The following is a 26,898-nucleotide window of genomic DNA, read 5'->3' on the forward strand; positions in this document are numbered from 1 at the left end:
CTGGGCGGTAGATCTGACACAACAATATATTCTGAGCGAGGTGATAATTTTATAGCTGCTTTTAGAATGTCATCCCGGTCGATCAGACTCGATAGTCTTAGCATAATACTGTGTCTGTCCTCATCACCAGATGGTAGACAGTGGACTGCGGTGAAAAGCATGTTGTCTGCACGTTCTGGTGGGATGTTCAGTGTATTCTTCAGAAAGACTCTAGTGAATGCCCCTGTAACCTTTGGCAGTTCCCATTGGTTAGGAGTTCCTTGTACACCTCTTATAACTACATTCCACTTACGCCCCCATCTTTCTAATTTCAATTGTCAGTTTGTTCCTTTTCTATCAAACTCTCTAGATTTGGTATGTGTGTATTGTGAATTGCATGTAGTTCAGAGTTCATGAATTCATTGTTATTCTCTATCAGGTCAACCCTTCTTTCCGTCTCAGTTTGTTTTGTCTTCAATATTTCAACTTCATTATTGATGTGCAAATGTAACTTTTCAAAACACTTTGCGATGTCCTCAAAGTCTTTACATTAATACGACGGGGCTGTATCCCTTGTGTTGCTCATTGTGCTCGTGTGGCAGGAAGGAGTTCAAATAGAATCAATTTTTAAACATTAAATTAAATGAAGGTCACCAATTAAACGACAGTTATTGGTAAACCGATGAATAAGGAAGTGTTCTTACATATCAGTTTTCAAATTCTCAGCAGATAGATGTTTTTCTCACAGAAATACCAGGAGCAAAATTTTTGTGTTATTCAAACATGGCAGTCACAAGAAGTCTAGCATTGTAGTAACTAAGTTTGAATACTACTTTACCAAAATAAATAGAATATTGCGTGGGACTCTGTTTAATTTTATCACCATAGCAACATATTTTTTAAAGTTATTATTTGTAGAATTCTGCAGTATAGGGACTTCAATGATCTCAATTGTTTCCAGACCATTAAGAAAATACAAAGAAGCATATATACTTCAACTCGAAACTACCATGGTTTAGTATTGTTAACAACAGTTGCCATGGAAACAAATATCACCCATCAATCAAATTTTCTGTTATGTCAGTCAACTAATTGTTGTTGGGTTGCCGCATTTCCCCTCTTACAGTAAAACTGGAAATGGAAATGGGGAATGAGTCAAAGTGACAACAAACTGACCAAAGAACAGAAAACAGTCTTCGCTTTTAAATGTCTTTTGTTGTTTATCATTTGTTGTTGGGTTGCAGACATTTCCACCTTGAAGTCTTCACTTCTAAATGTCTTTTATTGTTTCTTATGTATTGTTGGGTTGAAGACATTCCCCTTTCAAGTCTTCACTTTTAAATGTCTTTTATTGTTTTTCATGTGTTGTAGGGTTGCAGACATTCACCCCTTTAGGTCCTCAATTCTAAATGTCTTATTGGTTCTTATGTGTTGTTGGGTTGCCGACATTTACCGCTTAAATTCTTCATTTCTTAATGTCTTTTGTTGTTTCTCATGTGTTGATGGGTTGCTTACATTTACCCCACACTGTGATTTTAAAACTCTTTCATATGTATTTCTTGCTTTGTTGATGTTTCATGACAGTACTTTACTGGATAGTTTTTGTTGTTACACTTCACGTTGAAATGGAAGGATAATTTATAGAATGACACCCTCTTATGCAGACCAATCAAAAATAGACAATTCAAAGGCCAATGAATATAATTTACATTTATAATATTAAAGACAATGCTCAAGTTCCGTGTTTTGTACTCAGAATATTTCATAGACTGTCAAAATAAAAAAAACATCATGCTTCCCTGTTGTTGTTTTTCTAATAACTTATATGTTTAACAGTTGTGACGTCATAGTTAAGTATTTTCAATTAAAATTTATAAAAGACAATAATTATAGAACATTCAGTATAATAAATTAAATAACACATAGCTGAGAGGGTGATAGAGAAGATTGGTACCCCTTGATAAAGCATTGTCAACCTTGGCTTGGCCTTGATTAACAATGTTTCTTGGGGTAACAATATGCTGACTATCACCCTCCCAGCTATGTGTTATTCATATGGTGTTGACAACTTAATAGATTGCTTATGCAAACCTAACATCCCCTTTTGTTTAAAGGGAAACTCTGCAAAAAAATGAAAAATTGATATTTTGTTCTTGAAGCATAATAAACCACATGTTCATCAATAAAAAAGTTTAATTCTGTATGTATAGAGATCAAAATCGATTTTTGAAATTAATTATCAGTTCTTCTTATAGAAATTCAAATAACAAAATTAACTTAGTATTTATTGAAAAGTAGGTTAAAAGTATCAAACACATATACATATATACATTTTATAAATGGCAATAGGTGAAAACTACATAATATGTACAAAAGCCTGAAAAAATCACTTTAGAAAAATGGAACAGGAGATATTAAATGTCTACTACTGTGACTTGACTGTAAGTATAGAAATTCTTAAAAACATTTTCATAATATCAATGAAGTGGAATTAAAGTCTAATAGGATTATATTAAGTAAGCTTTATTTCATCACCGTGCACATTCATTACCTGACTGTGTACAGCAGTTTGTTAAAATTTCTAACCAGATGAACAGTTTGGTTTGATAAAAACAAATTGAAATTTTGTCAGAATTTTGAATTTACTGCAATAGGTGGAGAGCAACACTTACAGTCAAGTCACAGCAATATTTGTATCTAACTAGCGGAAGAAAACAAAATTGAATAAAATATCAAAATTGTTTTTGTATTATTATCCTAAAATAAAAGAAATTGAAAATATAATCAATATTTGGTCTAGACAAACACCTACTCCAGTGGGAAAGACACTAATTATTTCAAAATTAAATCATCTGTTTTTAACATCACCAACACCATGCAATACTACTCTTTAACAACTTATTCGTACAATATATTCATTTATTTGGGAAAACAAGCCTGACAAGATTAAAAGAGAAATATTATGTCTGGAACATAAATTTGGGGGGCTGAAAATATTAGATATTGAAGAATATATAAAAGTGTTAAAATTAACGTGGGTCCGACGGTTGCTAAAAACAATACAAAACTCAAAAAGCTTATAGAAAGCACATAAAATATTGATATTGAAAATCTAGTATTTCTAGGCCCACCAAACAAATGTAAACACCCCTTTTGGAAAGAGGTTTTTAAAGCATGGACAGAAATGCAAAGTAAACTTAAACCAAAAAATGAAGAAGAATTTTTAACAGATTCACTTTGGAATAATGGAAATATTAAAATAGGTAGCAGATCTGTGTTCTATAAAGACTGGGCTGATAACGGTATTTTGTTGATTAATGATCTGGTAGATAATGAGGGTAAATTAATGTCGTTTGAGCAATGCAAAAATAATTATGAAATTAAATCTAACTTTCTAGTTTATAATGGAGTTATATCAGCAATAAAATCATATCAAAATTCTCTTAAACATAATATCTCTATAGAAAATCTTTATAAAGTTCATGGACCAATTCTACCAAATAATATTAGAACATTTTTTTTTGTCAAATAAAGGGTCAAAAGATATGTATAATGTTTTCTTGGAAAAAAGTAGTACAAGGCCTAGTTGTGAAGATACATGGTCTCTAAGATTAAACAAAAAATTTGATTGGAAAAAAGTGCATAATATGTCTTTCTTCACCACAAAAAGCTCTAAACTTCATTGGTTCCAGATCAGAATAGTGCACAGAATCATAGGCACAAATGAATTTTTATTTAAAATTCAAATAAAACAATCAGATAAATGTACTTTCTGTTATGAAGCTATTGAAGATATTGAGCACATATTTTGGACATGCCATAAAACTTCAGATTTATGGATTGAACTTGGTGATTGGATTTATAACCAAACACAAATATTGATTCCGTTTAATATAGATATTATTTTATTTGGAAATTTAGGTAACAACGGAAATAATATGATAAAAACTTAATAATACTCCTGACAAAATTCTATATTTACAGAACAAAACTAAAAGGTAAATTATATTTACAGAACAAAACTAAAAGGTAAATTATATTTACAGAACAAAACTAAAAGGTAAATTATATTAACAGAACAAAACTAAAAGGTAAATTATATTTACAGAACAAAACTAAAAGGTAAATTATACAGGACTTAAAAACTACCTCAAAGAATCTCTGGCACTAAAAAAGAATTTATTTTTTAAAAGAAAATCTTTTCATATGGCCAATATCTGCTGGGACCCCTGGCTTCCAATTTTAGAAGACTAGGTTGATTATCAAAAAATTGGTACATCATGTACCAGAATTATTTTTATGTACATTTCTTACCTTATCCACATCACCACCTATGTTATGATTTATGTTGGTTTATATAGATGCTTGATGTTGTGTCTATGTTTATAACTACATGTATGTTCCTCTAAGTTATTGCATGTACGCAAATATTTGAATAAATAAATCCTGCAAGCTATATTATGAATGCTGTAAGTAAAATATATTTATTATTTTTTTTATTTTTTTTTATTGCTTTTTCAAAAATTCCAAATTTCTGTGATTTTTTTTTGTTTGTTCTTGATTTATTGATCATTCTATATTGATAATGTTTTAGTTGGATATAATATAATTTACAATGATTTATAAATGTATATATTACAGTTAAATAAACTAACCTATACTAACTAAATTGACTATATGCTACTAACGATTAACGAGGCCGGGATAAGGTACCAATATTTGATGTATCCACTAACAAATGTCAAACTATCAATAAAGTATTATCAAAGATACAAAAAAAAATGGATTGATTTATGGAAGATGTGAAAACTAATTAAGAGTATTTACAAATAGTAAACAGTGAACAAAAATTACCACTGACTAAAGTCTTTAAAAAAATTTTTCTAGGAAATTAAGAGTTGTCGTATGTAGATTAGGCAACATAGAAATTAGCTTACATATAATAAACACTGGATGACAATGACATGATACAGTGATTAAAATGTGGAATAATCAGGAATTTTAAATTTGGGAATTATTTTGACCATTTGGTTGTTTATGTGCATGTGCCTGTCCAAAGTTTGGAACTTGTTTTTCAGTGTTTTGTAGTTAGTTTCTGTTTGCTGTATTTTCATGTTGGTTTATAGTTTTCACATCAATTAATATATAGTGACCTATAGTTATTAGTCAGTAAAATCGAAGGAAAATTTCATAAAATAGTGATTATTGCTAATATCAACATTCTTTTGGGTCTGATGGAATGTTTTCTCGTTGACAAGCATATCACATCATTATTTTTATACAGTACAGTACTGTCAGTACATAACAGTTCAATGCATAATAACATTCATTTTACTGCACTAAATGTACATTTAGACGCTCAAGGCAAATATATTTGAAAATCAGAAATTTTAAAGATCAAATGAAACAATAGGGAACAAAACTAAAGTGAAACCTTGACAAGGAGTCATAGCTATGCTTAAGGGTAAAAAGTAAAATAACAAAAATACTGAACTCCAAGGTAAAGATTATAAATATACAAAGACACATCAGGTCTTTTTTCTATTACATTAGTTTTCTGTTTAGATCATTTTATATTTTGTCATGTCTTGGACTTTTATTTGCTTATTGTTCAAGGTCGTATGGTTGCCTATAGTTGCTTACATCTACCTTATTTGGTCTCTATTTGATAGTTGTTTCATTGGGCGACAATCTTATCATATATTATTTTGATACAGTACAATACATAAATGTATATCACAAAATTACATCAAATGAAGAGTAGTGGAATATATAAAAGTCATAGTACAATGCATAAATGTGTATCATAAAAGTTCATCAAATAAAGAATAGTACAATATACTATAGTCTGTAAAAAGTCATTGTTCATTGCATATTTATATCACAAACTTACATCACATAATCTCCTGTACTGTACTTATAAATCATAAATAGGTTTAGTCACAGGACTTTGCAAGATATTTCAGTAGATGGTAATTAAATGTTAAGATCGGTTCAAATACTCGAGTTCTTTATATGTTATATGTCATCATAATGGAACAAAAGTAAATGGTATAATACCTTGTTAATAAATTTCTACTTTTAATAAAAATTTATTCTAATTTTAATTTAAACTATAAGTTGATTTTACTGGATGGTCCAAAATTACTGATTGCTGTGCATATCTTATTAAGAAGATAAATTGAATTTTGTCAAGTATGTGCCATAGGCATCACAAATATAACCTGATGACTCATTATGTTTAAAACAAATACACCTAGGCTTCTCCAGTCCATCCTCTTTACTGATCAGTACTTTACTATCCTGTCCATCTTTTGATATTACTATTATTCTCTCTGAGAAGTCTGCTACAATAATGTTACCATAAGTATCTTTACAAAGTCCTTCTGGTCCCTGTAAATCCTGTGTATATCTCCAGATCTGTTTACTTGATTCATCATAACAGTATACTGCTTTACCACCAAAGTCACTATAGATTACTCTGTCATTACAGTAAACAAGGTAAGACAGGTATGATTTACTCTCAACTTGTATGGACTTCAGTGTATTTCCTTCCAAGTCTATAATACGGATTTCATCATTACTTAAACCTACAGCCATAGAACCATTGGAGAATGATAAACCATAGCAGTATTTGTCTAATGTGATAACTTTGGTAACTGTTTCATTCTCCATATTGAAGATCTTAATGACTTTATCACCAGGATAAGTTATGGCTATAGTGTTCTGATTGATCTGTGTAACACCCCAGGCTCTACAGGCTCTACCAGGTATAGGTAGTTGTTTCTGTAGTTTACCATCAGAAGTAAGTAGGTTAACTTTACCCCACTGTTCCACTACTATAACTCTTCCATCCATCAGACAAATCATGTCACTAATGACCTTCTTCATGTTGATCTCTATCTTTGTCTCTATATTCATGGTCATGTTCGTTATGTTTGATTGTACTCTTGACTGTACTTGTGCCTTCTTCTTTACACTCGTTTCTCTATTCAAGGCTATTTCTGTTTTATCAACAATCACTTCTCCTAGGGATTCTAGTGATCCTAACTTGCTCAGTATCTTTTCTATTTCATTATTTTGCATCAATTTGATGCTGAATTCTTTTGCCCTGTCATCTTTTTCCAGATCATCAACATATCTTTGACATTGGTGTACTTGTTGTTCAATCTGATGTACTCCTAGAAATGATTGGAGTTTTGAAGTGTGTGGTATGACTGTATGTAAGTGGTCTTGCATTTCCTTGAAGTTTTTCTGTTTTCCTTCAATTTCAGTTATTAAATCTTTTGCTTTTGATTTTTCCTGATTCCAGATAGTATCTGCCTCATTGCATAATTTCTTCTCTAGGTGGGTTAAATGTTTATTTATGTCCTTGCGAATTTTAAAAATTAATTCTTTTATGTTATCATTTTCTTTTTCACACCTTTTAATGTTTTTTGATTTGTTGTTAATCAATTTATCTAGGAAATGCTTTATAGAGTCAATTTGTTTTTGTACAGATTGTGTGGACTTTTCAATTTTTGTTTTCTCCACCACACTAGCTAAACTCTTTATTCCCGTACATTTAGAATGATTTGTGGAAACACATTCATCACAGCAAGGCATTAAATGACTAGGGCAATACAAGTTAAGCTGTTGACCATGTTTGTCACATTCTGTATTGATAGCCTTGATAGATGGTTTATAACTTTTGATATCAATAGTTTTATGATCACGTGTTCCTTTGAATCTTTTGTGATGACTGGAACATGTTGAACATAATCCTTCTTCACAGTTGTAACACCAGATGTCAGCTTTAGTGTTTACTTTTCCTTCTTGACAAGGTCCACACTGTATAGGCTTACTAGATGCCATGACCTGAATATAAACAAGATGTAAAGTTATTTAACCTATTTGTCAAGGTCCAAATTGTTCAACATACTAGCTACAACAATAGACAAATGTATTATAAACTTGAGAATGGAAATGGGGAATGTGTCAAAGCGACAACAACCTGACCAAAGAGCAGATAACAGCCAAAGGCCACCAATGGGTCTTCCGAGTGAATGCAGTGAGAAAATCCCACACCTGGAGGCGTGCTTCAGGTGGCCCCTAAACAAAAATGTATACATGTAATAGTTCAGTGATAATGGACGTCATACTAAACTGTATATATATACTAAATTTCAATCTTACTATATATCTGAAGACGACCTCTGACAAGCTTAATGAAAATTTGGATTTCAAATTTATTTGCTTCAACTGGTAAAGCATTCTACTGTAAGGAAAAAGAAGAAAAGGAAAAATAAGCTGGTTACACTTACTCGAACTGTAATGAGATGATTATAGCTGTAAATTTTCTCCTGGACAATATCTATGTACGTTTTGGCATTAAAGGTTGTAAGTATTCCTATGGGCACCAAATGAAGATCCATTTTTAATTACATTTAATTGATAATTTTAAAATCACTTACTGTGGTCACCTTCATGATTCATGGTTTAACAATAATGATATTTTGCTTAAAATAATCAGGAATTTTATACCGGTAATTTTACTGCAGAAATTTACCAAAGGTAACTTTACATAAATCTTATACATACAGCAATAATTGTCCCTTTCTAGATTGAAATATTTCAGTTTCTCACTAGAATCTGTGTACAAGAATTTACAACAAAAGAGCTTATTTTTCATCGATAGATAACTTCCCCTTTTTAGAAGGTAATGCATGTTCTTTTGGTCTCTTCTTATGATATGTATATTTCATAACTTGTTGCTCTGCCAATGTCTGTAGTCACATTTTAGATATCAGTGAACGAAATTTACTTGTAACTGGTAAATTATTAAGTCAGGGATTTTGTTACCACAAATTAATTAAAAACCTTTACTAAGGCTTTTGTACATACAAAGATTTGATAAGGAAAGTTTGGCTGAACCGGTAGATTCTTGTTTGAAATTGGATATCTCACCCTAAATTTTTGAGTAATTTTGTGTATAAAGCAAGTTAATTTAGATATGAACCAGTTAAACTCATAGATATTTTGCATAAACATATTCTCAACTCTTTATCTACTGCTGACAGATATATACACAGTTTTTATTATTGTTCTTTTGGTTTTAACTGATAAATCTGGTTGCGTAATGACGTATATTTGCATTGGATGTGCAGTCCCTTGTGATGGATACTTTAGTAAAATATAACACTGATAAATCCTTTTAGGTTGGAAAAATTGTTGAAGAAATCCTGAATGATGAACTAATTAAAACAGGTTTTACAAATGAATAATCTTACAACTCGTAACTTCCTAAAGTTGAGGAAGAGACACAATATAATTTATTGTTAACACATTTGAATTGTTTTACATTTGTCATTTTGGGGCCTTTTATAGCTGACTATGCAGTATGGGCTTTGCTTATTACCGAAGGCCATAATGTGACATATAGTTGTTAATTTTTGTGTCAGTCGGTCTCTTGTGAAGAGTTGTTTCATTAGCAATCATACCACATATATAATCAATGTTGGTGTCATTAATGTTGTGTGATATTTCACTGTTCTCCCAGGTTACGGGAGGGTTGAGCACTCACAAACCTGGTTTAAACCTGCCACATCCTCATTTTTACAGAGATGTTGTTTACCATGCTGGAAATTGAGAAATGATCCTGGTAAAAATGATCTATCCTTTAAATAATTTTTTCTAAAAGGTTATCAATTCAACACTGTCATTAGATCTTTGAATATTGTTTTTATTGGTATTAATATTAATTTTGTTATCAGTAAATTAAAAGCAAACTAAATATTATTGTTATATGATACATATGCACTTTTATGGATCTACAATCTGACGACTCCTGTATCTTGGCATTGCACAAGGTCATGTTGTTCTCTGACTGTTTATGATGTCTTTACACTAAATCCATTGAATGTTGGATGTGTACTGATTGATAATTTAGCCTTAGATGTATGAATTTTTATATTAGTTGTTACTGGCTTTGAACTAGCTGTCAATAACTGTGAGTACTCTCATATCTGTACTTAGTGTCTTTTTGTTGTTGGGATGTACAAGTACCCAGTCAAGTCAACGCATTACTTTTGTTTGTTTGTATGGATTTAATACTGATGAACCTTCATTTTTTAATGACATATATAAGAAAATGGCAACATTTTCAAATACTAGCTTTTTATTATGTGGGGACTGGAATGTTGTACAAGATACAAACATAGACACTTACAATATTATTCATAATAGAAACCCAAACTCACGAAAAAAGATTGAAGAAATAGTAGAAAGTCTTGAGTTATTAGATCCTTGGCGAACTTGTTATCCAAACGATAGAAAATATACATGGCGTCAATGCTCACCCATAAAACAAAGTCGGCTTGATTTTTTTCTAGTCACAGAGGATCTGTTTTCACTCATGAAAAATACTAGCATTATTCCTGGGTATAAGACAGATCATTCTGCTATTACTTTCACCTTTTCTGCCAGTTTAGCAAAGCGGGGAAAGGGATATTGGAAATTTAACTCCCAACTGTTACGAGATTTAGACTATATCAAAAAAGTTAAAACATGTATAAATGAGAGTATTTTAGAATATTATGAATCAGGCAACATAGATGATCCTTTAAATGTTAAACTCTCATGCAATGATCAAGTATTTTTTGAGTTGATAAAAATGAAAATTAGATCTTTGACTATTGGTTACAGTATTCAAAAAGCGAGAGAGGAAAAAGCTGCAACACTTTTACTTGAAAATGACATTCAAAATTTGGAAAATTGTATGAACATATCTCCTGATGGTCAAATTCATGCAGCTTTAAACCAGAAAAAGTTAGAATTAGAAAATATTAGAGAAAAAAAAATTGAAGGTGTTTTTTTAAGATCCCACGCTAACTGGCAAGAGAATGGGGAAAAGTGTTCAGAGTTTTTTTGTAAATTGGAAAAGAAAAATTTTATTAAAAAAACGATAACTGAGCTCATAGACGAAAAAGGAAAACATATCTCAGATCAATCTAGAGTTTTACAAGAAGAAATGAATTTTTTTAAAACATTATACTCAAGTAAAAATCTGGAATGTGATGATGAATCCTTTTTCAAGCACAATGTTAAACTCACAGAAGATGAGAAGGATTTGTGTGAGGGTAATATTTCTTTTAAAGAATGTGCAGAATCACTTAAATCTATGTCAAATGGAAAGAGTCCAGGCTCAGATGGGAATACTGTAGAATTTTACAAAGTCTTTTGGCGAGATATTGGACCTTTTCTTTTTAGATCTTTACATTTTGGCTATGAAAATGGGGAATTTTCTAAATTTCAGTATCAAAGTGTCATTACATGTATTCCAAAAGAAGATAAAGATAGACGTTATTTAGCTAATTGGCGCCCAATTAGCCTTATGAATACTGACACCAAGATTGCTTCTGCTGTGATTGCTAATAGAATAAAACCTGTTTTACCATCTATTATCAGTGACTGTCAGAAAGGCTTTATAAAGGATAGATTTATGGGTGAGAATACACGTTTATTGTATGATTTGATGTACTATTTAGAAAAACATAACAAAACTGGTCTTTTACTACTAGTAGATTTTGAAAAGGCTTTTGACTCTATTGAATGGTCTTTTTTGAAAAAAGCATTGAAGAGTTTCAATTTTGGACCATCTATATGCAAATGGTTTGAAGTATTTTATTTGAAAGCATCAAGTTGTGTTATAAATAATGGCCATCTTTCAAGCTTCTTTAATTTGGAGAGAAGCTGTAGACAAGGTGACCCCCTCTCCCCTTACCTTTTTATTATAGGCGTTGAGCTACTTTCTATGAAAATAAGGTCAAGCCCTAAAATAGAGGGAACTTTTTTTCATGAAAATGAATCCCTTTTGAGTCAATATGCTGATGACACTTTCCTTGTTTTAGATGGAACTGAAACATCTTTGAGAGAGACTTTAAATTGTTTTGACACTTTCCAAAAAGTATCTGGGTTAAAAATTAATTCTTCTAAAACTAAAGCTGTGTGGGTTGGGAATAAAAAGTATTCAGATCTGATTCTTTGTCCTGATTTAAAACTTCAGTGGTGCTCTTCAAATTTTAAGCTTTTGGGAATTGAATTCTCTTTAGATCTTGACAGTATGCCAGAAATTAATTTCTCCAAAAAGATAAAGGAAGTGTCAGGCATTCTTAAGAGTTGGCAACATAGAAAATTAACCCTAATGGGAAAGATTACTGTTATTAAGACTTTGGCACTTCCAAAATTAATTCACCTGTTGACTGCACTACCCAACTTGCCAGAGTCAAAATTAAATGAATTGAATACTTTATTCTTTCAATTCATATGGAATGGAAAACCTGATCGAATTAGACGAAGTACTTTAATTCACAGTGTAGATACTATTCTGTACGCTATCCGGAAGTCGCGATTTTCGAAGCGATGACTACCAACTGGCTAACAGGACGGTTTTGCCTACGGTGACTTTTCTCATCATTTGTTTACACCTATATCTATAAAGTGCTTTGAACATCTTCAAGGTATGTAAAGCATCATAAATATGTGTAACTTTAACAAAAACATGCAGTAGAATATAAAATATACGTGTGCATCATACCAACTTCATAGAAAAAAGTGAAATCGATGGACAATTTTGCTCTCGTAGTACAAAACAAATAACCTTTTAGGGAGCTACCATTTGATTTTTATGGGGGGGCTAGGATGAAATTTGAAACAAATAGGCAGGACAGGAGTTTTGAGTAAAAAAAAAGGCAGGATGCGACACTTTGCAAAAAAAAAAAGGCAGGATGACAATTTAGGTAAAAAAAGTCAGGATAAACTAATAAAAAAAAGGCAGGACCGAATAGAGTGAAAAATAAAAAGGCAGGACAGATCAAGTGAACGTTTGTCGGTAACGACCATTGCTCACTTCTTACTTATTATATAATTTAAACTGTGGGGTCACCATAGGTTCTTAACGCCTTTAATAATAAAATAATTCGAAAAATTATTCAGGAATAACCTTTATGTTTTGATTTATATTATTGATATAAATCAACACATCGTATTATTCCGGATTAGTTTTTCGAATTACTTTATTTAGGTGTTGAGAACCTTATGTGACCCCACAGATTCAGTGTCTTTAACAAGTACATAGTGAGCAGTGATTGTTACCAACAAACGTTCACCTAATCTGTCCCAGTCAATGGGATAATTTAGGTCGTCAACCAATGGTCGTAAAAAAAAAGGCAGGATGAGTAACTTGGAAAAAAAAAGGCAGGATGACATTTGTTGTAAAAAAGTCAGGATAAGCTAAGAAAAAAAGGCAGGACCGAATAGACTGAAAAATAAAAAGGCAGGATAGAGATTACAAATTAAAAAAAAAGCAGGAAACAATTTTTCATCCTAGCCCCCCCACCCTAAAAATCAAATGGTAGCTTCCTAAGTTATATCACTGCTTCACTGCGTTGTCGTTTTGAATATTTGTGATTTCCCAAGTCAAACTGAACTGCTATTATTAGCTGTTTTTTAGCTGTTATTTGCCAGTTCTTCATATTTTTAGCAGTCCTTTAGCTGTTCTAAGCATTCAATCTAATAGAAGTTTGAAAAACTGCAACATTTCACCATTTCTTAGCATTCAGCTTAGCATTCGTCTTAGCATTCATCTTAGCATTCGACTTAGCGTTCGTCTTAGCATTCATCTTAGCATTCCTCTTAGCAGTCAGGACAACAGTTATGACAGCAGTTCGATAGCAGTTGACCTATTAATCTTTGTTATAAAAATGCTTGGATCTGGCTATGTTTTCGGCTTGAAGTTAAACATTTATTTGAAGATAATTTGATCATTTTCAAATGTGCATTTTGGCTCCATGTTGTGTGGAAATACTTGCTAGTGAAAAACTGTATTTTTGTCATTTATAAGCTTAATTTTGGATGAATTGAATACTTTTACACACCTGCAGTACAGTAAGTTGAAAGTTACAGTTAATGCTTGTGTATATTCTGACATAACTTTGTTGGAGGAAACAGAAATCATACAGAAAGCCCACAAAAAGGGGGGATAGTTGTTTACTTAAATAGAATATCTGATATGTTGACAGGCTTGTATTAGAATACTAGCATATATATACTTACAGTTCAAGATGTTATTTGAAAAAAATTGATATGATTATTTTAATCTATTATTTTGTTAAAAAACAAATCTAATCATATTCGAGAGTTGAAAAAAGGGGGAGGGGATTCATAGGTAAACCTAGACTGCAAATAGCTGATTGGTTAAAATTGTCCAAACAATCAATTTAATGAAATTAATTTATAATATATAATTTTACTTTAGTTTGTTTCAGAAAAAAGAAACATAATATATATTACATGTATCAAGAATTTATTTGTTTAAAATTCCAAAAGAGAAAGAGGATATAACTGTTGTCTTTTGGTCCACATTTAATAGAATAAAAACAGTACATTTGGCATGTTTGGTAATAAAATAATGATAACAATGAAATAACTTCTTATTTGAAAATCACTTAGTCAAGGTAGTGATAAGCCTCTTAGCAGTAATAGCTCTTAAATAAGTTGCTTTTTTAAACGTTTTGATAATAAAAGTGCTTTTTTAAATTTTTCCTATATCATGACGGCCACTTATATACGGCCTAGCCAAGATCAGATGTGCATTTCATATTGGGTCTATGTTATAGGCTTGTAAAGACAAGAAGATAAACTTTACATAAGTAATACATCTTTGAACTGAAGAAGAGGATGTAGGGTTTCACAATGAATATCAAATATCATGTATAGGTGTAACCGTTTTGAAAAAAAACACTAAAATACACGCTGAAAATAGGCAAAATTACACGTTATGTTGTTTCATTTAAAATTTACCTTTTTTTATCAATTGATAGTTAATAATTGAACTTAATTTGAACTACATTATTGGTTCACTGTTATAGACAATTTATTCTTCTTTCTTTTACTGGTTGTTGCAACAAAAAATCTTCAGTGGTTACAAAGTTATGATAAAAAGTTGAATACTAAGCGCTCGTTATGCAATTTTGTACTTTTGTTTTTAGCTTGCTCAGTGTAGTGATAAAAGAGAAAAATAAATTAAATTTATGCTATTATGTCTTTTATTTTCTCTTCTAGTATATACATTACCAGAAACTACCTCATTTATCAAAATTGCAGTACCCTAGCTGGAGATATATGCCATCAAAGTTGGATATACAAATAAAGTGAAAAAATGTCTTGTCCGTAGACATGCATTCCCTAGTAAACTGGAAGCATAATTACATTTATGTTGCATTGCTAAGTTCCTGTTCTTTTGTAGATATGAAAACACTACTAACATTTTTTTCTACCATCTATTAATAGAGGAAAAAATTCAAAAATATGTCAGAATGTCTTGTCCGTAGACACATGTCTTGTCCGTAGACATGTCTTTTTATCAATATTGCTTGGCTTTATGGGTCTTAATTAGTCCTATGTGTTGTTTAAACTTAGAAATATCTTATTTTTAATAAATGAATGGTAATTTAAGTGTTCTCAATTTTTGTAAAATAACTTTACGGAGTGGATTTTAAAAAGTGTCAGATTATCAGTCATAAAAAGCATACCTTATTTTACTTCAATATTGTTTATTCCAGTTGATGCATACCTTAAAAGATTAACTAAATCAAATGAAGAAAAAGTATTTCTCTCTCTCTAACTTTATCTTTTGCATTTCAGTATTAACAGCAGATGAGGAAGTGTCTACGGACAAGACACTTGTACATAACAAGTATTAAATTCAATTATTTGTCTGCTATGGAACTTAAATCTTATTTATAGGTGATGAAAGTTATCTTTTCAAATTAAAACTCAGTATTTTCAACATGAATATAGTCACAATTAATTCTAACAGATTTTTTTTTTAACTGAAATTGTCTTGTCCGTAGACATTACCACAATATATTTGTATCCAATTTCCTTGATTTCAGCCTAATTTGATAGGTAAAATGTATGTTATTCTTTTAAGAGAACACATTCAACTATGTCAAAATTGAGTTTTAATAATAGTTTGATTGTTTTAAACAGTCAGATATATGGATTTCAGTTAAAAGAATGTGTCTTCAGTTTGGCTTAATCAATAAATTATTGAGATATGTAAAGAATTATGGGTACATTTTTGTATTTTCCAAAATTTAAAAAACACAGCTTAAAATTTAAATAGTAACTTTTAATCTTAACTTTAACAATCATCTTTGAAAGCATTTAATTGAATATCAATAAAATGTCTTGTCCGTAGACATTATCAAAATGTATTTGTTTCCATTTTCCTCGAAGTTAAGCATCATTTGATAGGTAAACCTGATAAAATGTATGGTTTTTTTTTTAAGAGAACACTTTCAGCTGTATCAAAATTAGGTTTTAATAATGCATTTCATTACATATGAATACAATGTCTTGTCCGTAGACAAAACATATAAATTGTATTGCTAAGTTTGATTGTTTATTGTAAGAATATGCATCAAGTTATTTTAATGTTCTATACACCAAAAGAAAGGGTTTTTTTGGAAGTTTTGTTATTTATAGATAATTTTAGATACAGTTTTATCAGATAAGATTAATGATCAAAGAAAGCTACTGTTGTTTGAAATAACTGTGAGTTAAACATGTTCTTGTCATTTTTTTTTTCAATTAAAATGTTTGATATTCAATAATTCTAAACATATTTTGTTGTCTTTGTCATTGACCAAAAATCTGACACTGGTGACCATGTCTTGAAGCCAACCAATAAAGAAAATTATACAGTTTTTAAACACCATTTATTTAATAAAAATATTAAATATTTCTTCCAAAAACTGCATGTAATTATATAAATGCTTCCAGTGTTAGCCTAACGATAGCAATTTTTCATAATTAAAACCATTTTTGAACCAAAATATCAAAAGAGTTTTTCCCTGAGGTGATACTCATTTTTGACTTCATGTGAAACACAAAATGCACATCTGATCTTGGCTAGGCCGATAATTAATAAAGGGTCTAAGACCAGCTAAAGTAAGTGCTACTCTTTTTTTTTTTTTTACATTCCCTTAAAATTAAGTCTGTTATTAGATTGTATAGTTACTGCTCTAATTACAAATATAAGTTTAAGTACAACTTTTTGAAATTTCACATAAGACTTACAGTAAAATATGAGAATTTTAATAATTTTTGCTTTCATATCTTGTACACTGTATATTGATTACCAGTATTCATGTGTCGCCTTTGTATTGCAACTTTTGGCAGATCTGATAGCATTCCACAGCAGTTATTAGCAGTTTATAAAACCATATTAGGATGTAAAACTTAGCAGTTGGCATGAATATTCATTATTGACAGCTGTTATTATAGCAGTTCTCATGAATATTCATTATTTGATAGCTGTTATTATAGCAGTTCTCATGAATATTCAGATCTCATTTAAATTTTTCGTTAAAAATAACTGCCAAAGAACTGTGAAGGCTAAATAAACTGCTTAGAAACAGCTATGGAATGCTATTGGAATGCCTTTATGCAAATTAATCATTGCCTTATATTTGGTAACTGTGAATGCTAATAAACTGCCAAATAACTGCTGTCAAGTGGGAACTGTGAATGCTAATAAACTGCCAAATAACTGCTGTCAAGTGGGAACTGTGAATGCTAATTAACTGCTAAAGAACTGCAGTTCACTTTGACTTGGGTTTGTCTTCATTTTTGTTCGATGTTGTTTGCTTTAAGTTTGGCATTTTATCGGTCTGGCGAGTACAGCTTATTTAAAAGGGATTTAAACGTTTTTGTTTTTTTTCATATTTCAATTGTGCAGGGTTAAAAGGGTTGTTGGTGTGTATCGGTGTTTGTGTTGGTGTGTGTGTGTGTGGGTCAGATCTAACAAATACGTATTACCTCGCTGTATATAATTTATGGTCGTTGGTTTGTCTCATGTGAATAATTTTATTCAGGGAACATTTGAGACGCGGAGATAAAGTTGTATAATTAAATTGGCAATCAATTGGCAATAATATTTCATCTTCTTTTTGAAGTAATATATGTAAATTTAAGTATTTACAACTCAATACAACATGCAGTGATTTGTTTAAAAACTTGAGGTATTGAGAAAAGAATTAACGAAAGTATTCTCCCGCCGCTTCTGAAGTCCATGTTTTGGAAAAAATACCCCCCCTCCCCAAAAAAAAAAACCAACTAAAATATAGGTGCAGAGTGGCATCATTTGATAAAGAATCTGAGAAAGTTTTATTAATATACGGTAAGTTTAGGAAAGTTGCGTATAGTGAATGGGTACCACCCAATAAGGTAGTGGAAAAGCCCTTATCACGGAAGGAGAAAACAGTGAGTTTTCTAAAAAAAAAATGAAAATAAGAGGTGCACAATTGAATTAAATGATAAAGAATCTAAAAAAGATTCACAAAGTTAAGTGTCTGAAGGAATTTGTGGATATAAAATAGATACGCCCAATATAAAACTATGGCAAAGTCCGTATTTGAGATATAAAAACATGAAAAATATTTTCACCAAAAAATAGAAATAGAAGGTGCATATTTGCATTAATTGATTAAAAATGGAGCAATTCAGTTCAGAACTTTTATAATTGGTTTAGGAGGTGGTGTTGGAAAAACCTGATAGGTGCCCCATATAATGCATAGTCCGTATCTTATACAAAGAACCCCCATAAAAGATGTTTACTTTAATTCGAAATAGACGGTGCACAATACAGTCATTATAATTTATGATAAGGAATTCGGGAAAGATTAATTAAGTCATATCAGTGACGGATAAAAAAAAAGGCGATCCAGCGGATTGAAACCCTTTTTAACTATCAATGCATTTGTATGGGAACATATATTTGAAATCCCCTTTTCTCCTGGATTGGACCCTCTCTCCATTTAAAAATGGCTGGAAACCCCATTGTATATTAAGTGGTAAATGAGGAGATGTACTTACAAAACCGGCCAAACATAGTATAACTGTCCAACGAACGAACGGAAAGACGGACTTCATTATCATTATAAACCCCCGCAGTGTTGTACAATTGGGTGTCACCGAAATAGCTCTACTCCCAAAACAAAGTGAAGTAACTGTGATCAATTATAGGCTACAGTACGGCCTCGAATGTGTGTAAATACATGCATTTTTGTATTACAATTAAATCTGTGCGTTTGTACAATTTTAAGTATAAAGGAGGACAATTCTGAAACTTATACATACAACAAACCTTCCTCTTGTTGTAACAACATTTAAACATCCTTATACTGAATGTAGTAAGTCGAGTACACCCTATTAAGCTAATAGATATAGCAACATGTGGTGTGAGTGCCAATGAGACAACTCTCCATCCAAATAACAATTTAAAAATTAAACCATTATAGGTTAAAGTACGGCCTTCAATGTTTCATATAAGTTTTTTTCAGGATGTTAATTTATTGAAATATATTTGTGTTATTTCGAAAAATGACACCTTCTAAATGTATCGTAAATAACTTTGAAATCACTACTAGAATACAGTGAAATTATATAAAGATTTTAACAACATTTAACATCCTTATACTGAATGTAGTAAGTCGAGTACACCCTATTAAGCTAAACATGTTTCATATAAGTTTTCAGGATGTGAATTTATTGAAATATATTTGTATTATTTAGAAAAATGACATCTTCTAAATGTATCGTAAATAACTTTGAAATCACTACTAGAATACAGTGAAATAACGACTGATCATACAGTTTCAAAATATACAAGCGAGACTGATCGTACAGTGAGAAATTCAAACAAGTGTTATTTTCTTATTTCTGGCTTCAAAGATCTGGTTGAAACTTTTACCACCACTTGAAATATATTTCATTTAGTTAATTAAGTCTGGTATTTACGTTAATTTGTACACTAAGAGGGTAAAAAGATTGTTTTTAGGTTCACAGACTGATTGTCCTTAGTGATGCACTTGAAAATCTATTGATTAAGACAGAGATACGAATAATGAATGTGCTAAATTTAATTCTAAACCATTTGAGAATATCGATGTCAGCTGAATTAATCATTCAGCAATGTACAGATGATCCACTTACCGTTAAATTCAGTATATCCATCAAATTTCACATACTATCCAAAAAGTTCTCGCTTCGAAAATCGCGACTTCCGGATAGCGTACAGAATAGTATCTACACTGTGTAATTGGAGATATTCCACAAGGAGGTTTAAATATGATTAATATCCATTATTTTAATATATACCTTAAGATTGGCTGGATAAAGAGGTTTTCATTCAATTTATATGGTAGTTGGCAATCATTGTTATTAAAAAGCCTCGAACAGTATGGTGGAGAAAGAGTATTGCATTTTCAAAAGGAGAAACTCAGAGAAATCTCTGATAGTCTTAGCAATCCTTTTTGGAAGGATGTATTTTTTAGCTTTCATGTAGCAAGGCCTGCTACCAATATCTCTGTTCAAGATATTTTGTCATTAGATATTTTAAATTTTGCACCTCTAGTAGATTTTCCGTACTTTACTCAGTGGCAGAGAAGGGGAGTGCAGTCTTTGTTTGACCTTATTAACTTAGAGACTAAGGACTTTTGTAATTTTGATCAGATAGGACCAAGACTTCAAACAAATAATTTTTTAAAGTATTATGGTCTCATTGCAAAGATTCCAAAGTATATGAGAGAACATATTATAGAAAACATTGCTCATGTAAATTTTGAAACTTTTAACTGTATTGATAATTTTTTGGAAAGATTATTGTGTAACAAAAAGGCAAAGTTTGTATACAAAGATCTTGTTGACAGAAATGTGCAACTGCCAACAGAAAAGTTCTTACAATGGGAGCAATTACTAGGTATTGAAATTGCAGATTGGTCAAAATATTATATTATTTTAAGAAAATCATGTAAAGACACTTATTTAGGGACTTTTCAATACAAATTTTTACACAGAATAATTGCAACAAATACTTTCTTGTATAAAGTTAAACTTAAAGATTCAAAGCTTTGTACTTTTTGTAAGATTTCTGATGAAACCATGGAGCATTTATTCTATGAATGTCCAATAACACATTTTATATGGCAATCTTTTTCACAAAAATTGAAAAGATATTTTGTGAACTTTACATTATCTAAGAAGCATATTTTTCTTGGTCTTCAAAATGAGAGTTTACTGTTGAATTTGATCATTATTATTGCAAAGAACTATATATACAAATGTAAGTTGTATGAAAAGAAACCAAGTATTATAGGACTATTAGCAAAAATAAGAAAATATCAGGAAAAATGAACATTATATAGCAAAGAAAAATGGTACCACACCTTATTTTCAAAAATTCTGGGCCCCAGTAGATTACATTTTTACTGATTAGTAATAATTATTTTTGATTCAAATCATATAAAATAAAAAAAAAATGAAACTTAATTTATAAAGAGCAGTTCTTTACAAGGATAACATTTTTCTTTGCAATACACAAGTTGATATATATGTTTTGTTAATGCAATTGCGAGAATGTGTGTGTGTATGTGTGTGTGTATGTGTGTGTGTTTTCTTTTCCCCTTTTTATTATAATGTTAATATTCAAATAATATATATTCACAGTAGAAGAAAAAAAATGTAGTCAATTTTTTGTTGTATATATTAAACCCCTTAACACCATAGTCAGGTGGTGATGTAAAGGGATTGTAAAAGCCTGACTACTGAAAAACAAATAAAAAAAAAAAAAAGTCACGTCCACATGTTTTTGTTATATGTATTTTTATCTGTATCTATCTGATGAGTCAAGCCTTTTTCAACTGATTTTTATAGTTCGTTCTTATGTTGTACTGTTACACCCTCCGAGGTTAGGGAAGGTTTGGGATCCCGCTAACATGTTTAATCCCGCCACATTCGGTATGTATGTGCCTGTCCCAAGTCAGAAGCCTGTAATTCAGTGATTGTCATTTGTTGCTTTGTTACATATTTGTTTTTTTCTTTCAATTTTATGCCCCACCTACGATAGTAGAGGGGCATTATGTTTTCTGGTCTGTGCGACGGTTCCTCTGTCCGTCCGTCTGTCCCGCTTCAGGTTAAAGTTTTTGGTCAAGGAAGTTTTTGATGAAGTTGAAGTCCAATCAACTTGAAACTTAGTACACATGTTCCCTATGATATGATCTTTCTAATCTAAATGCCAAATTAGAGTTTTTTTTACTCCAATTTCACGGTCCACTGAACATAGAAAATGATAGTGCAAGTGGGGCATCCGTGTACTTTGGACACATTCTTGTTAGTACATTTATTAGGTCATTAGTTCTTTTGTTTTTCTTGTTTTACATTAGTTATTTCAGGGCCTTCTATAGCTGACTATGCGGTATGGGCTTTGCTCATTGTTGAAGGCCGTACAGTGACCTATAGCTGTTAATTTCTGTGTCATTTGGTCTCTTGTGAGAGCTGTCTCATTGGCATCATACCACATCTTCTTTTTTATCCATTATGTGCCTGTCCCAAGTCTGGAGTCTGTGATTCAGTTGTTGTTGTTGGTTTTTGTCTGTCCTATTTGTTTTTCGTAAATTGGATTGTATGAATTATAATGTGAGTTTGATGAAAACCCAAAGTATGGTTAACAATTCATAGATAATCTGCGGTTTTTGGTGGGGTCGGATTTGCCAAGTCTTTAGTTTCCTATGTTGCATTTTGTCCTTTGGTCATGTTTTTTTAGCTCACCTGGCCCGAAGGGCCAAGTGAGCTTTTCTCATCACTTGGCGTCCGGCGTCCGTCGTCCGTCGTCCGTCGTCGTCGTCGTCCGTCGTTAGCTTTTACAAAAATCTTCTCCTCTGAAACTACTGGGCCAATTTTTACCAAACTTGGCCACAATCATTATTAGGGTATCTAGTTTAAAAATTGTGTCCGGTGACCCGGCCAACCAACCAAGATGGCCGCCATGGCTAAAAATAGAACATAGGGGTAAAATGCAGTTTTTGGCTTATAACTCAAAAACCAAAGCATTTAGAGCAAATCTGACATGGGGAAAATTGTTAATCAGGTCAAGATCTATCTGCCCTGAAATTTTCAGATGAATCGGACAACCTGTTAATAGGTTGCTGCCCCTGAATTGGTAATTTTAAGGAAATTTTGCTGTTTTTGGTTATTATCTTGAATATTATCATAGATAGAGATAAACTGTAACCAGCAATAATGTTCAGTAAAGTAAGATCTACAAATAAGTCAACATGACCAAAATGGTCTGTTGACCCCTTTAGGAGTTATTGCCCTTTATAGTCAATTTTTAACCATTTTTCGTAAACCTTAGTCATCTTTTACAAAAATCTTCTCCTCTGAAACTACTGGGCCAAATTAAACCAAACTTGGCCACAATCATCATTGGGGTATCTAGTTTAAAAATTGTGTCCCGTGACCTGGCCAACCAACCAAGATGGCCGCCATGGCTAAAAATAGAACAAAGGGGTGAAATGTAGATTTTGGCTTATAACTCTGAAACCGCAGCCTTTAGAGCAAATTTGACATGAGGTAAAATTGTTAATCAGGTGAAGATCTATCTGCCCTGAAATTTTCAGATGAATCTGACAACCTGTTGTTGGGTTGCTGTCCCTGAATTGGTAATTTTAAGGAAATTTTGCTGTTTTTGGTTATTATCTTGAATATTATTATAGATAGAGATAAACTGTAAACATCAATAATGTTAAGCAAAGTAAGATTTACAAATAAGTCAACATGACGGAAATGGTCAATTGACCCCTAAGGAGTTATTGTCCTTTATAGTCAATTTTTAACAATTTTCATAAAATTTGTAAATTTTAACTAACATTTTCCACTGAAACTACTGGGCCAAGTTCATTATAGATAGAGATAATTGTAAGTAGCAAGAATGTTCAGTAAAGTAAGATGTACAAACACATCACCATCACCAAAACACAATTTTGTCATGAATCCATCTGCTTCCTTTGTTTAATATTCACATAGACCAAGGTGAGCGACACAGGCTCTTTAGAGCCTCTAGTTTTTTGTCACTTGGTTTTCTACTTCTGATTTCTGAATGTCCCTTGAGTATCTTTTACTTCTCTTTAAATATAGTTATTTTTTAATATGACAGTTGTTTTCCATCCATTTGATATGTTCAAGCTTTTGACTTTGGCCATTTGATATGGAACTTTCATTTGGTATTTTCCTTGGAGTTCAGTATTTTTGTTATTTTACTTTTTACTAATAAATATTGTATCAAAGTTTGCATGTAGTAACTGATTCATAGCTCAATATTCGTAAAAAAAAGAGTTAAAACAACAAAGCTAATTGGAATGAAATCAGTCTTGATATCTTTTATAGAGCCAAAATAAACACACTGCAACCAATCAAAATGCTACAGAAGAAGGGGGTAAAATTATCAATAGCAATTAATTAAAGAAACATAAATAAATCATGTAATGGGACAGTTGCTTTTAAACTGTTGTGATAATAGCACTTGTTATCTCCTTTATGGAATTAAAGTTTGATGATCCAGCTTACTTGACCACAGAATCATGCATTAATACTAAAAAATAATAAAAATTAAAAACAATCTGAAGTAGAGCAAATTGTTACAAAGTTAAAAATGCTTAAGGATGTATTCTTCTGACTTTTCTGTCTCGTTCAGTCTCGTTGAAATCTCGTTCTTGAATTATTTCCAAAAAATTTTATACAAGTGGAAAATATCAATGAATTTTTAAAATATTATAATCAAACATAACTCTGTGAAAAAATTGTGTATTTACAATGAACGGTTTTTGAGTAATCCAGTTTTCAAATTTTACGACCAATCAAGTCAGTATTTTTAGCCAAAATTTGAGAAAATGGGTGAGGGATACAAAAAATGATTTAACAAGAGTCATGTACATCCCATATCATTTTGGTCTTTTCAAATTTCTTATATATGTATGTTTTCAATCATTTATAACAAAAAAGTTGAAATAATATGCATTTTATTCTTAAAACTGAGAAAAATAACAAAAAATAGAAAATTGACAGTATGGTAAATTTTACACAAAAAAGCGTCAAAATATGATAAAACTTTCTTATATTAACACCTACCTGTAGTTTTTTTAAGTAAAATTTATTCAGATTGGTCCACTTCATCTTTATAGAAAGTATGAAAAAAAGTTTAATTGTGGAACTTTAATTTTTTTTTACGACAATAGCCCAAAAATAGGTAAAAGTCGATGAAAAATGGGAAAATCATCAAAATTGGGCATTTTCAAAGGGCCGTAGCAAAAAAAAGAAGTGCACCACCAAATGATTTTTTCTTCACCAATTATTTTGTTACAGTCTTTAAAACCCAAAAATCAGGTTAAGAAAAAAAGTTTAATTGTAGAAATGTTTGGCTCCTCAGAGGTGTCCATCCTTATTAGGTTTTATTGAGATAAAGGGGTTATTCTTAATATTAGGCACAGATACAAGGTGAGCAGTACAGGCTCTATGGAGTCTTTAACACAGGGAACCCTTCTGCAGTTAATACCAACCAAAATATTGAATAGAATAGTTAAGATTTTCGTTTTAAATTTAAAGAAAAGAGTAATTTTACAACAAGTACCTTTTGATGTTGTTATAACTTCAGCTGTGTGTAGACTTTGGAAATTTATTTTCTTCGCTGTTTCTCAAATTGCTGACCAACCAGGAAAGTAATTAGGACATGTTTATACCTGATTTGGGTTATTTAAATATTTAAATGACACAGAATATACCTGACCGGAATAATAAGTAAAATCGATACCTGTTGTTAATAATTGACTATTTTTAGAGAGATTTAAATTTTATGCTAGACTATATAACAATCGTTCTAGATACAAAATCATTTCTGATGGTTAATTTAAATGCATAAACAATCTTTTTAAAAATCTTCTCCTCCGAAAGTATTATACCAGTTTAATTTTATTCTGGTCCCTGAAAAACATTGCCTCCATGGCTAAAAATAGAACATTTAAAGGGTAAAATGCAAATATTGTTTCTATTGTGAAAACCATACTGTAAAGAAAATTATACTGACAGAACAAAAATGTTCGAAATGGAAAGATCTATATATTAAGATTTTAATACTTTCTATTTTCACCAAAATTATCAGATGGCTATTTAAATGATTTTAAATGAATTTCTGTTTGTGCCTGTTATCTTAAAAATCATATTAATCAAGTTTAAACTGTTAATGTGAATGATAAGCAATACAACAAAAATTAAAATATTACAGAAACTATTGGCTGACTCCCTAAGGAGTTCTTGCCCTTTTTAAAAAGACCTTTTTTTACTGATATTCATTTGTTGTATATTATCTCAAAAGCTTTATCAGATAGATTGAAACTGTAAACTGCACAAATCATAAGCAATAGTAGATCTTCTTAACTGGCAATACAACCAAAACATTGGATGACTCCTTGAGAAGTTATTGAGTATTTCTTTTGCCATTTTTACATTGTTTCAAAGATATTAGAACTACCATGAAACTACTGAACCAATTTGCACCAAAACAGATGTCAATGATCCTTATATTTTATACGAAATACGAAATATTTTATTAAAGAAAGCTCAATTATGAACATAATCATTAATAGCATAGATACAACAAAGAATAACATTTAAACAATCTTTAACTAAAACTGATACTACACAGGTATCAAGGTATGTGTGTTCCAAGGGGAGTAACTCTAGTGTAAAAAAAATATATAAGTATATTTTATATTTTTTATGGATTGAGGAAAGCTGTTTTATTTTGTAGACACTAGGTCACTAGATTTATTTTGTAGACACTAGGTCTCTAGAATTATTTTGTAGACACTAGGTCACTAGATTTATTTTTGTAGACACTAGGTCACTAGATTTATTTTTGTAGACACTAGGTCACTAGATTTATTTTTGTAGACACTAACTAGGTCACTAGATTTTTTTTGTAGACACTAGGTCACTAGATTTATTTTTGTAGACACTAACTAGGTCACTAGATTTTTTTTGTAG

The 26,898-nt window shown here is 31.0% G+C and overlaps 3 protein-coding genes across 5 annotated transcripts in view; 1 reads left to right on the top strand and 2 right to left on the bottom strand.

Moving 5' to 3' along the window:
* The window catches only part of LOC143059924 (acyl-protein thioesterase 2-like), a 147,947-nt gene that overhangs the window by 85,885 nt on the left and 35,164 nt on the right, over positions 1-26,898 (bottom strand). The window lies entirely within an intron of this gene.
* Positions 1-26,898, top strand: part of LOC143059853 (ribonucleases P/MRP protein subunit POP1-like) — an 88,159-nt gene that overhangs the window by 54,570 nt on the left and 6,691 nt on the right. The gene's annotated exons all lie outside the window — the stretch shown is intronic.
* Positions 5,670-25,703, bottom strand: LOC143059687 (uncharacterized). The gene is made up of 2 exons (XM_076233232.1): positions 25,487-25,703; positions 5,670-7,836 (listed from the first exon to the last, which is right to left on the bottom strand). The coding sequence occupies exon 2, from the start codon at positions 7,831-7,833 to the stop codon at positions 6,148-6,150; it is 1,686 nt and encodes a 561-aa protein (XP_076089347.1). The 5' UTR covers positions 7,834-7,836; positions 25,487-25,703; the 3' UTR covers positions 5,670-6,147.

This window comes from Mytilus galloprovincialis, chromosome 1, assembly GCF_965363235.1.
Source record: "Mytilus galloprovincialis chromosome 1, xbMytGall1.hap1.1, whole genome shotgun sequence".
Taxonomy (NCBI): Eukaryota; Metazoa; Mollusca; class Bivalvia; order Mytilida; family Mytilidae; genus Mytilus; species Mytilus galloprovincialis.